The sequence below is a fragment of the Nanorana parkeri genome, unplaced genomic scaffold (assembly GCF_000935625.1).
Source record: "Nanorana parkeri isolate BGI_ZX_2015 unplaced genomic scaffold, ASM93562v1 scaffold319, whole genome shotgun sequence".
NCBI classification, from domain to species: domain Eukaryota; kingdom Metazoa; phylum Chordata; class Amphibia; order Anura; family Dicroglossidae; genus Nanorana; species Nanorana parkeri.
The window spans coordinates 258328-271051 of NW_017306587.1; the positions used below are offsets into that span (position 1 = coordinate 258328).

General features: G+C 39.8%; 1 protein-coding gene across 1 annotated transcript in view; it reads left to right on the forward strand.

Moving 5' to 3' along the window:
- MTX2 (metaxin 2) overlaps positions 1 to 12724 on the forward strand; it is a 74218-nt gene that overhangs the window by 34900 nt on the left and 26594 nt on the right. The window contains exon 4 of the mRNA XM_018558065.1: positions 8047 to 8119. Within this exon, the coding sequence (XP_018413567.1) occupies positions 8047 to 8119 (73 nt within the window). The remainder of the gene's footprint in view (positions 1 to 8046; positions 8120 to 12724) is intronic.

Below are 12724 nucleotides of genomic sequence, written 5' to 3' on the forward strand. Positions count from 1 at the left end.
CTTCCTTCCCCTTCATGTCTACACTAATTTCTCCATTGCATCTATGGGGGCAGCTATGGTTGTCAGAAACGCTGGACTTCAAACTTGTCTGCCTGTGTTCTTCTCCGTTACATGGTGAATCAGTGAGACTCGTAGTATAAAAAGCAAAATTATAAGTAGGGATGTTCAGATACCAAGAATTGTACTCGGTACGAGTACAAGTACAGATACTTTTCCAGCTTCAAGACTAGACTAGAGAAAAATTCAAAAGTTAGGAGGCAGCTGTCATTTGTAAGGAGCACACATAGCTCCTGGGATTTGTGCATCTCTATTCTAATTTTTAAACTGTATGATTTAAAAAAATAAAAATGCCAAGTATCAGCACTGGTATCTGAACATCCCTAGGTTCTTCGTACTTTCCTTTTAAACTAGCAGGAAGTGAAAGGACACTTTTTGGCAAGATCAGCAGGTATTTCCTCTACTTTTTAAAAATGTTCTTAACCTGAATAAAGAAAATGAAAACAGCCAAAACCTCGAAGGACTGGTAAGCTGCAATATATAACATTTTTGCTTTTGGGTTTAGGTACGCTTTAACTCAAGTTTATAACCTTTTTGCATTTGACTTATGGCTTTTTACCATACTCCAGTTTAGAAAGTGCTCTAATATCTTGCTCATCAGAAGACCTTGAGAAGGCGACGTAGAGATTTAATAGTAGTAAGTGTTTTGCCCTCCTTGCTTATCTTCTGGCATGCCATTACCATTTATGTGCAGTGGTTGTGCCATCTGTTTGTTAATCAGTACGGTAAGTGAAATAAAACATAAGGCAACAATTAACGTTAAGCGAGTATGGCTTGGCATGGGTTCCTAAATATCCACAGTAATTTAAAGTAACACATTTAGAAGAGTCCCTGTATTTGGGACACGGTCCAAATTTCAAGCATCCCTGCAGCTGTTTTCATAAAGTATTAAGTATTGGATACAGGGTACTGAAGCAGCAGCTTTTATTCAAAGTGAGTATTTTCATTATAAAACAATTGTTGCAATGTGCCTTATAATGTGATGCAATTTTTATATAGGTTTTCATTTCATTAGCTGTACTTTACACATTTCACTACAAACTGCATGTTACTAGTGGTCTCAAAAGTTTCCCCATAGTTTCAAGTCTATGAAAATAATTCTCTATGTGTTCAAATGTGTGCAAATTCTTAGTTTCAGATGCAGATTTTTGAGCGTGATGGATTTTGGAGCACAAAATGTCTGTCCTAATGACTAAACTATGTGAACTGTCATTCCAATGAGACAGCTTGGTGGTCAGTAAGGGCAGTCTGATTTGCTAAGAGATTGGTAGTTGTTGGAAGTCAACCATGAAGGCAGGGAAAGTCAAGCCCCAGTAGCAAAGTGCAACTAAACCAGAAAGAGGCACAGAATGATGATGTACAAATGCCTAACATGGGTGATTCCAAGCTGTCAGCTTCAATACGCCTGGCTCTGATGCAGTGACCTAGGCATTAGGGCTGCAACAACTAATCGACACCGCCCGCCCACATTCTCCATCGGCACAGGGACGCGGGGAGATGTAGTAAGGAGGAGCAGGTGTGGGGGGATGACAGCGGCAGATTGACAGGCCCGATCTCAGAAGCAAGTTGCTGGAAGACTGCTCAGGTATAAGCCTGCACTTTCCCACACGTGGTGCTCTATAATGTATTGCTGGGATTTTTATTCCTCTATAGCTGATGGTACATTGTGCTGTATATTATACATGGGAATACAAATCCCAGCAATACATTATATACTGTATGTATAATGTACTATTGCTGGGATTTGTTGCACTCTATAGTTGGTAATATTCTGCACTGCGCTGTATAGAGGACTACAAATCCCAGCAATAATACATTATACAGCGCCATGTGGAATTCCACCAGCTATAGAGGAGCACTACAAATCCCAGCAATAATACATTATACAGTGGTGCACTGCCGAATACCACTGGCTATAGAGGACTACAAAACCCAGCAACAGTACATTATACAGCGCAATGCAGAATACCACCAGCTATAATGTACTATTGCTGGGATTTGTTGTGCTCCTCTATAGCTGGTGATATTCTGCATTGCGCTGTATATTGTACTATTGCTGGGATTAGTAGTCCTCTATAGCTGGTGCAATTCTGCATTGATTGCTGTATAATTTTACACTTCGAACTTAATAATCGGCTAACTAATCGATTTTGAAAATAATCGTTAGCTGCAGCTCTACTAGGCATATAGTCAGAGTTCTTTAAGGCTGTTGTCAAAGCCCCGATGAAGGTGGATTGTTTGACCCTTGAAACGTACTAGATGCTTTCTGTTGTCTTGGGGATGTATGTGGATCAATTAGGGATGTACCGATACCATTTTTTCAAGTATATGTACTGATACTTGTCCAGGTACTCACAGATCCCAATTACTGATCATTTTTGTTTTGTTGTCATCTGACCATTTTTCGAAAACAAAACAGACTAATGATTTTAGGACAGTGGTGGAGTGCCAGAGCCAGGTCCCAGCTGCAACCCAGGTAGTTCTCGTGAAAATGCCAAGTATCGGTACTGGTATCTGAACTGGTATTTGAATATCCCTAGGATCAATAAAATACTATTTTTGGACTCCTGATTACCTGTTGATTACTCAAGCCAGGTGACCTTATTACAGGGAGGGCCCTGCACCTTGTGGAGAGCTGCTGTACTTTAAGACTCTCTTTTTTTTTTTTTTCTTATGAACCAATCGCCAGTGGGTCCAGCTCCTCACCTCACCTTCCTTTTGGATCAGTGGGCAGTCTCATTAGCTGAGAGGTTGGCAGTTGATGGAAGTCAACCATAATGATAAGTAAAGTCGAGCCCCAGTACCAAAGTGCAACTAAATCAGAGAGGCCCAGAATATGGAAGGATTAGAACACCTGTGTTTTTTTTTTTTTTGGTTTTTTTTTAATCACCCTTTATGTCCCTGGGGAAATTTTCTCTATCCTGGTGATCAGAAAATCAGACATTTTGAGTTGTCACCAGAACTTCAATAGAGGGAAAACGTCTAATGGGGACATTTATTCTAGTAACTGCTGTCTAAGGGGGCATTTCGTCTCTATTTGGGAGAGCTTTCCTCTCACTTCTTGTTGTGTACACAGACAGGAACTGAAAGAAAATCTCAGCAGGACACAGATGCTATACACAATTAAAAAAATTAAAATATTTGCTTATAGATGTACTGTAGGGTTAAAAATTAGGTTATGCTAAAGTTTAAGGATTAGTCTGTGGTTAAAGGAAAACTATGGGGTCAGTACTTTTACCCATAGTTCTCCCCAGGGTCACGGGAGGACACAAACTAGCGTCCTCCCGTGACCCAAAGCTCCGTATACCGCGAGGTACATCTCGCGGTATACAGAGACCGCCGCAGCCAGGACGGATCCCGACATTACTGTTGAGATCCACCCAGTTGCGTGATAGACAGCTGGCTCTGCCTATCTAGAGGCAGAGCCAGCTGTACCCGCCCCCTCCCCCGTCCGTTCCGCCAGTCAGTGCTGGAGGATCGGACAGGGGAGGTGGGGAATCCCTGCAGGGAGCCGTGACAGTCACGGCTCTCTGCAGGGACATGATCGAGAAGTGAGCGAGTGACGGTTTGTGTTTGCTCACTTCCCGATCTATTGAGCCGACGTGTGACAGTTTCATTGTCACACGTCGGCTTGAACTATGAGGCTGAGTGATTTTCACTCGTCTCATAGTTCTTTAAATTTAGGCTAAAATTAGGCTAAAATGAACCGAAGTGGTATGTTAGTGTAAAGGATTGGGTTAGAGTTTAGTCTACCTTCAGGGTTAAGGGTTCAGAAGTCAGGTTATGGTAATGTTTAGGACTATGTTTGTTTAAAATTAGATACTTTTGAGTGGGATTTTGATTATTTTTTAAACTTTTCAGGTCTACTTTTTATTTTTATTTTTTTTGGCACTTTAAACCATTTTGTGCTCAAGTGACTTGGAATAAGCCTACTGTGACAAAGGCACTGTGGTATATAACAACATTGTGAAAGCAGTGTGTAAACTAGCCAAGCCATCTGCTGAAACCAGTCTGTTTTGGTCTCAATAGAAGCAATTGTTGACAATTACATCTAGCAGCTAGTAACCCTATCTGAGTAAAATCTAGATTGTCGGCAAGCTTTATCTTCTCAGTAGGCAAATGGCAGGAAGCTTTTATTTTAGCTTTGGTGTTTTGGATAGCCTGGTGAGGAATAACTTCCACAATGTCAAATGAGACACCTAATGATTCATAAGACCCTGGTCAAGGTCACTGAGGTAAAATAGTCATGTAGCAGACATGACAAGCAGTGGAGGTTTTTTTCCTATTAGTCTGGCATCCCAGTTCAGCATCTTATGTCAACTTCAAGCCCTAAACCCACCGCTTACACTCGTACTCTGTATCCCCATGACATTCATACATGTTGTTTGTACCTTTTTGATCTATTATGTGATACTTCTGTAACACAATTCATGTCAAAGTACATTGCCTCAGTACCTAAGTTTACATTCTGAAGGATAGATTTTTTTATTTCATAGATTGAAAATGTTAAAAGTGTTACAGAAAACCAAAGCAGACCTTTCAGTAAAAGGCAAGGTCTGCTTAATATATGTGCCCCCCATTACCTTAATATCAGCATGAAGTAGGTCAGAAGTATTAACCACTTAAGCTCTCACCCCATTACACCTATGCTATGGGCCTATTGATTTGGCAATAACTTTTTAATTACTTCAAATAACAAAGTAGCTTTATATATATTGTATTTTGGTGATATTGAGAAAAAATTTAGATTTTTCTTTTTATGTAAATTTGTAGACAAAAAAAATGACAAAACTGAAAAAGAACATTTTTCTTTCCTTCTTCGATCAGTGTTCGATTAACAAACAATTAGTGTTACTGTACTGTACTACAAATGATAAAATAACATTTATACTTTTTTATCATTTAAAATTACACTACAATTGTGATTCTGGTACTAAGCATTGCAAAGGTATTTACAAATGAAATAAAAACTTTTTTATTTTTTGTGTTTTTATTTTTAAAATGAAACAAGTTAAAATATTAATGGTTAGAAAAGTAAAAATAAAAACACAGCAGGAAAATAATAGTTAAGGGCTGTTTAGTGTAAATCAACATTAATAAGTGATCAACAAAGTTTATTCATTTTTTTAAATTATTATTAGTCCGATAACGTTAATTTACATTTTCTGCAGATCCAGGCTCGTTCCTTTTATCTGCAGATGAATTAAACCAAGTAGATAGAAAGGAACATTGTTACATTTGTATCATGTTTGATCATGATTCTATCTCACTGTCTAAACAGTGGTTATTGACAGCAGTAGCTCTTACAGCCAATGCTTGGGAGCTATGGACGCCGGCGACATGACGTCATGGCTCCTTATATTCAGAAGCATTATTGGGCCTCCACAGTACACGGACTATCTGGAGCTTTGTGGTAATCTTAGTATAAAGAACTAGTCACCAGATTGACAATGCCTAGTTCTGTACTGTGTCTCTGTGTTGAGGAGGCCATCTTGGTAGAGGATCAGGGCTTTGCTTCCCTCCTCCCCCCCCTTCATGACTGATGGGGTAATGTTCAAGAAGCAGAAGGAGGGGAGCAGCACAGCTGACAATGACAGATCTCACTCTAAAATATCTTGTGAGTCTATCAGTGCGAGGCAGCAGTGCCTTAGATTGCACACTGCAGTTATACAGTCTCAAGGCACAGGAGTACCTAGGTGCAGAAAGCGCACTGCTATTTTTCATTGTGCTGCTTAAGGATATTTAACAATTTTAGATGTCCACTATAAGATAACAGATCTTCCCTTTTTGAGGTTAGGTCTATTTTAAAGTCGGTGGATCAGCATAGCAGCCAGGCAACAAGCATATTTAGAATTGGCAACCTCCATGTTCTATCAAAAGAGGTTTACTTTAGTTATGCATTCCCATAAAACTGTTAACATGGGTAACATTTAAATTCAAGTCCATTATAACATCCAGTGAACAGCTCACATGTGTGTCCACTTTCCAAGAAATTAATTTGCTTTCTTCTTCTTTTTTTTTTATACAAAATCTATGTTGCTTGCATTATACTGGAAGAGTAAATGTTAAATGAATAAAGGCATTAGGAAACATGAAATGCATTGCAAGCATCTATTTTGCCCTGCTTCCTTTTGGCTATACAAGCAGAGTTTTGTTATTTCGATGCTGTCTGACTCAATTATCCCTTGTTTGATAACTACAAATCTGAAAGCTGTTAGATCATCTTCACAGAGCCCACTGTAATGCAGACACAATGTCTCCTGAGCCATCCCTGAAACAGCACATGATGCATATAAAATAATTCAGACCGAGACTAGACTTCATTTATTGGCCACTTATTAATATTCCATTAATCATACAATGCTAGCGGAAGAAGAAAGATTTGATGTGGAAGTGTGCGTTTCAGATGGTCGGTTTGAGAGTAGAGACAAAAATATATTATTTGTTATTTATAGCTTAGTTGGTGAATACCCTGCAAGACTTCCTGCATTCTGATGTAAAATTGCTACAATACTGATTTTGTTTACATGTAATGGACCCATTGCTAATGTGCTCGCTATTACATGATTTGATCTACTTATGCTTCCTGCTGCATAGCTATGGGACATTGAGTTACAGTGTATGCATTCAGCTTCTGAAGTGGGGATGGGGTGCATAGAACAGAATTTGATGTCTTGTCTGGAAATGTTTACATATATTTACGCTTTGAAAAATATACATTGAATTAAGTGATTTTATTTATTATAACAAAACAATATTAAAGGTCTTAAAGCCCAGCTCCTAGAAAATGAAAAGTTTCCCCTTTTCAGTGGGGCTGCCCTCGCACTGCATGGGTTAACTGTTTATATCTAGGGGATAGCAAAAATCTGTTTTGCTTACCTGATCCTCGCTCCCACTGGCTCCCTCCCAACTGCTAGACCTATCCCCGAAGCCTCGTCTCCCCTTTACTCTGGTGGTCTAAGGACCGCCGACATCATCACGTCTAGTGCAGATTCCATAGACCTGCATTGGACTTGGGGACGCCAAGGGCCATTCCCGTCACCTGAAGTGGAGAGGTAATCACTGACCGCTTGTCACTGCTCAAAAATGAGAGGTTAACCACCCCACAGGGATTTCCCCCCTCCCCGCTCCGATCCTCCAGCGCTGGTTGGAGGAACGGACGGGGGAGGGGATGGGTACAGCTGGCTCGGCCTCTAGATAGAGAGAGACTGTTGTCATTCACGCAGTTGAGTGAAGCATTGTCGGGATCGATCCCAGATGCGGCGCTCTCAGTATACCGGGAGCTGTAGCTCGCGATATACTGAGCTTTGGATCACGGGAGGACGCTAGTATATGTCCTCCCATGACCCATAAGAGAACTATGGGGAAAAACACTTACCCCATAGTTCTCTTTTAAGTTTACATTTAGTATTGTGGGCTGGAGAGCAAGATAGTTTGAACCTTAGAGTATGGTGAGCTCTAGGCCCATCCATGTGGGTGAATTTTTGGTATGACTTACCAAATCAAAATGGGATTTCTATGATCCGTTTCCAAAAGCTTCAGTTGAATCCTCTGTTGCTCACTATTTGGTTGTTTGTAGCCACAATTAATCATAGCTAATCCAGGCTGTATGCAGTCATGTAGAGTGTACTGTAGGAGTCAGCCATTGCAAGTTTTAGCAACTGGTGGCTACACAGATAAATAGCATCTTTGTAGTTTTGAGTTCTCTTACAGGTTCTCTTTGGTGTTATCAACAGTCATTGGCTCATAACCCAGATCTTAATGTGTTGCTACGCCCGCGTGGGTTCATCAAGTCCTTATAAACTTGCTTGTTTATTTGCAATATGTGACTTTTTACAGCGCTTCAGATTTTGTGCTTATGGTAGAAATTTACAGAGAACTGGAGGTCTTAGTAAACATGTTTAATGATCCGCTACATATTGTCTTTTGATATCTGTTTTTCTGCCATCAGCCAACAAATGCTTTATTTCTGTTTTCAATGTCTTTCAGGCCTTCTTACAAATGTGCAATCTGCCAGTCCAGGTGGTTTGTAGGGCAAACGCTGAATATATGTCTCCATCTGGTAAGCATGGTATTCATTTAAGACGCTGTATTTGAAACGGTGCTCTGACTCCATGGCAACACCACGCAAGCCTCGCAGTCATAAATATATCTGCATTACTGTGCATGCTGATTTTTCTCCCTACAACTTGTAATTCTTGCTGCTGGAAAAGGCTATAAAAATGATAAATCTTGCATATTACTTTCACCTGTAAGAGTGGCAAATCTGTGTATGCTTGTAGGGGAGCAGTGTTGTATTTTCCGTGTTCTAGCTGTGCATAAGCCTCAGTCAGGAGCTCCCATGGATAAAAAGCCTGCGGACATTTTCATGTGACGTGCAACGGCAGGAAAGTCACCTTCTCTTACTAATGCCTCAGTTGATTCTTATGTGTTTGATTAGAGTAGAAGATGTTAGCTAATCTTCTTGCATGCTTCGTTAAAGAAGAACTTTGTCTTTTAATGCAGTTATAATGGGCTTGCACTACTTTTTTCTAGGAATTTGGATTGTAGGTCTTTGCACTTCCCATGATAAATGTCCAGCTGAAGACTTTGACACCATTTTCAAAGGCTTACTTCTGCCTCCTGAGTGTTGCATAAACACCACCCATTGTCCTTCACAGTATCTAAAATGCATCGGAGATGCAGATGGGAGAGGATGCAGATTTACATATGTGTCAATCATACATGCGGTCTTCCTTCCTTTGAATATAATCTAGCAAATGTTAGCCAGACAGCTATGACTCTGTATTACTGCCAAACAATCCACATTTCTCCTTATTTCAGTAGTAGCAACAGTGCATTGTTTGTAGACCGTACTCTGTTCATGGTTTACTGGGAGATTGGTAAGGATTGAGAGTAAAAATTCTAGAGGAAAACTTGTTTCGGTCCACAAGGGACCTGAGACAGGGATAGCGGTTCACCTTCCAGCAGAATGACAATCATAAACTTGCAACCTAAGCTACACTTGAGTGGTTTATACCAAGAACCTAACTGTTCAAGAATGGCCATTCAAAGCTCAGACGGTATTTACATTGATAATTTACTGCATGGGACACAGGCAGAATCAATGACAACTAGGTTTATTGCTAGTGTCCAGTCACCTGACAATCCCGCCATATTGCCCAGTCAGCTTCAATTCTGCCTGTGTCCTGTACTGAACTTCAAGAAAAGGATTTTACAGATAAGTCAAAAATCCTATGTTATGGCAAGGAAAACGTGGAAATTGCTGTTCACCAGTGGTGTCAACCTGGCAGAGGCAGAGCCAGAATGATTTTGCCAGGAAAGAGCACAAACATTACACATTCCATCTGGTTATGGAGAGCAGCCAAACGTGGTTCAACCAAGTACTGATTCAGTTGGGTGAATTTTTGCATGACAGCAAAAAAGTGTACTTACCCTTGGTGAGGCCCTGAAACCCTCTCCCAACATTCCTCATAAGCACTTGCAGTGAATGCTGATTTAAACTCAAATGCATGGGAAGAGCAGGACCTGAAAGTGAGAATGTTCAATTATAGGCTGTATAGTGCCAAGCAGATGAAATGGCAAGCATTTCAGCAGAGCAGGGACAGATACGTGGCATGTCAAGGATGCTGGCAGGGGGGTATCTGGGCCCAGTACAGGTTAAGTACTCTAAAATTGCAATTGAAAGTATAATTTTTGTTTTTTACTTTAGTATATAGTAGAATAGGGTTAAAACCGCTCTGTTTTCATTTTTGCCATTTGTGTCTCATTTGGAGATTTCTTTTCACTAAACAGAAAGTGAGAGGATATCTTTCCAATGGGAGGGAATTCCCCTCTTAGTTGTTATCGAAACAAAGGTCCCTATAGAAATATATTTATGTGGTGGGTACTTCCTAGGTACTGTAGTACATTAGAAGATTTTAAACCTAACCACATACATTTCTGTACAATTGTACACTATCTTTTGGATTGTGACCAACTATAACTTGCTGATGTGATTGGATATGCATTGCTTAGGCAATTCTTGGCACTATATTAGTGCTGTCAAGTCTAAAACATATTGCACTGATAATTAACTATTTCTTTTATTGATCATCTTCATATCCTGCATGTAGATCTGTGCAAAGCAGTCCCTCTCTGGCATTATATTACTATGTATTCTAATCTCAACCAGTTTACCTCTAATGCGGTTAGTAATACAGTGAGACTCTCGCATGGCAGTCTGTCCAATATATCAGTCTACAGTATCTTTTAGCATGGCGCTCTTTTATAGTTGGGCAGTTTGATAGGTTACTTGGAAAAACTCATTGGATAATCTGCTCACCTATGTGAAAGTCCAGCCCCCTTTTAAAAGCCACGCACCTTCTTGGACAAATCACTCGGAACTGTTTTGTGTAATGCTGTGCTATGCACACCTTTTGTAACATCTTCCTCAACATGTCTATTGTGACATTCACATCTTGCGACATAATACAAAAATCGCACGTAATTAAAACTTTCTGCGTGTGATCAAAAAAACTTTAGTGCATTGCTTTTTCTGTATTACTACTTTGTATAACATTGAACTTATTGTCCAGACATAATCATAGTCCTGCTGAGCCGTGCACTATTTCCTGGAGCGGCAACACATTAGAAATAGAGCTTTGATGGTGCTTCCTATCTACAAAATATCTAAAAATAATAACCACTCTACTGCTATTGTGGGTGTCACAATAAAGAGACTATTGATCTCCAGGGGAAGGTGCTGAGCTGACTTTTCTCTAAGCATCAATTGATAGAGAAGCTAATGGAAAGCTTGAGCAAGAAATCAGTGGAAGAGTTATTAAGGCTGCTGAGGCGAAGTGCTTTGGATCTAGTATTGGAAAGCAGTTAGCGCTGCTGGTAGACATCGGCCTTTGTGCCAATACCAAGCAACACAAACAGATTAGGAAAAACATACAAATGGTCATTTCCATTCCTACCTATTTGTTTGCATCAGTTGTCAGTTTGTTTTAGTTTTCCATCTCGCACTTCCAATCACTGTGATGTCAGCCATTATAGTGTCTAGAGTTGGAGGTTGTAGACTTGTTTAATAGATCTTTAGATAGGCAGCACTGTCTCCTCTATATTTCTAGTGTTGGGGTCCTAAGTTCATTTCCCACCATAGACAATTGTGCAGAGAGTTTGCAAGACATGTCTTCATGAGATCTAGTTTGTTCACATAGTACAAGGTTTTTGGACCTTCAGCCAAATTAGCCCTACTGTGTATGCAACTCCTTTTTTGTAAGCTTCTTTGGGGGATGGGACCTGATATGAACAGTTCAGAGCTCTCTAAAGTGCTTCAGAATATGTTATATCTGTAAAAGATAAGTCAAGGCAACTGGACTTGCTGTATTTTTCTTGAAGACGTTTCACTAGTCATCCAACCAGCTTTCTCAATTCAGAATGACTTGTACAGATAATTTTTGTACAAGTCATTCTGAATTGAGAAAGCTGGTTGGATGACCAGTGAAATGTCTTCAAGAAAAATACAGCAAGTCCAGTTGCCTTGACTTATTTTTTACAGATCTACCATGACCTGGATGAATGAGAACCTTCACAGACATATTCAGAATATGTTGACACTACAAATAAAAAATATAGTTGTCAAATAAATATCCTAGAATTTCTAATTCCTAGTCTCAATTTTAAGATGATGGAATACAATTTTTGAGTACCAGCAAAGACAATGAGCAGTAAAAACCTGTTATTGTTGAACTCGCCTGCAATGATCCACTGCAACTTTTCACCCGGTTCTGTGGACACGCCAATGTGGCATATTTTTTAATCATTGGACCACATAGCAGAAATGCTTGTGCTCCTTGTCTGCATGCCTAGGTGCTTGATTTTATACACCTATGTCCATGGAGGTGATTGGAACACCTGAATCCAATGATTTGGAGGGGTGTCCCAATACTTTTGGCAATATGGTGTATATGCTTGTTATAACAAAAGCATGGTTGTGGTATATGAATGAATATTTATATATTTGTGGTAATCTAAGCAAGGAAAGATTTGGAGGTTGTATTACTTCCTAATAACTATCGAGCATGTCTTGTCAGCCATTATTTCATTATGAATCTGCTTGTCTTTCAGTGCAGTATATTTGAAAGGATTATAGGGTCAGAGGGCAATGGTTGAAGCAGCTGTTCCCAATCTTTAGGGTTCATGCACAAACACACTGGGAGATATGTGTCCAGTGCCTATAGCTTTAACTAGAAAGGAAGTGAGGGGAAATCTCCCGAGTGTGTGCATACAATGCTGCCACACCTGCTCCATACATTTCTATAGGGCTCGACTTGCCGGGAGACGGAGGTAGACGAGTCTCACAAATTTCTATGGCACTCTACTGCTCAGGCACGGCAGGCAGAAAGAAGAGTTTGCCACAGGATGTAAACAATCACAGGAGACAATTCTGACTTATTGATTACTCTTTTTGCATTACTTGGATTTTGGGTGATTTTATTTATTTTTTAGGTGATTTATTTATTTTTTAAAGTGTACTTTCAGTAACTCCTATTAGTCTGTATGAACATATTCCTGAAATGTTGGCATATACAGCAACAGTATGATGCAGTGTTCCTCAACCTTATTTCAGTCGCATAACTCTTTTTAACAGTATGCAAAATCTCAAGGCACCTTAGTCTAA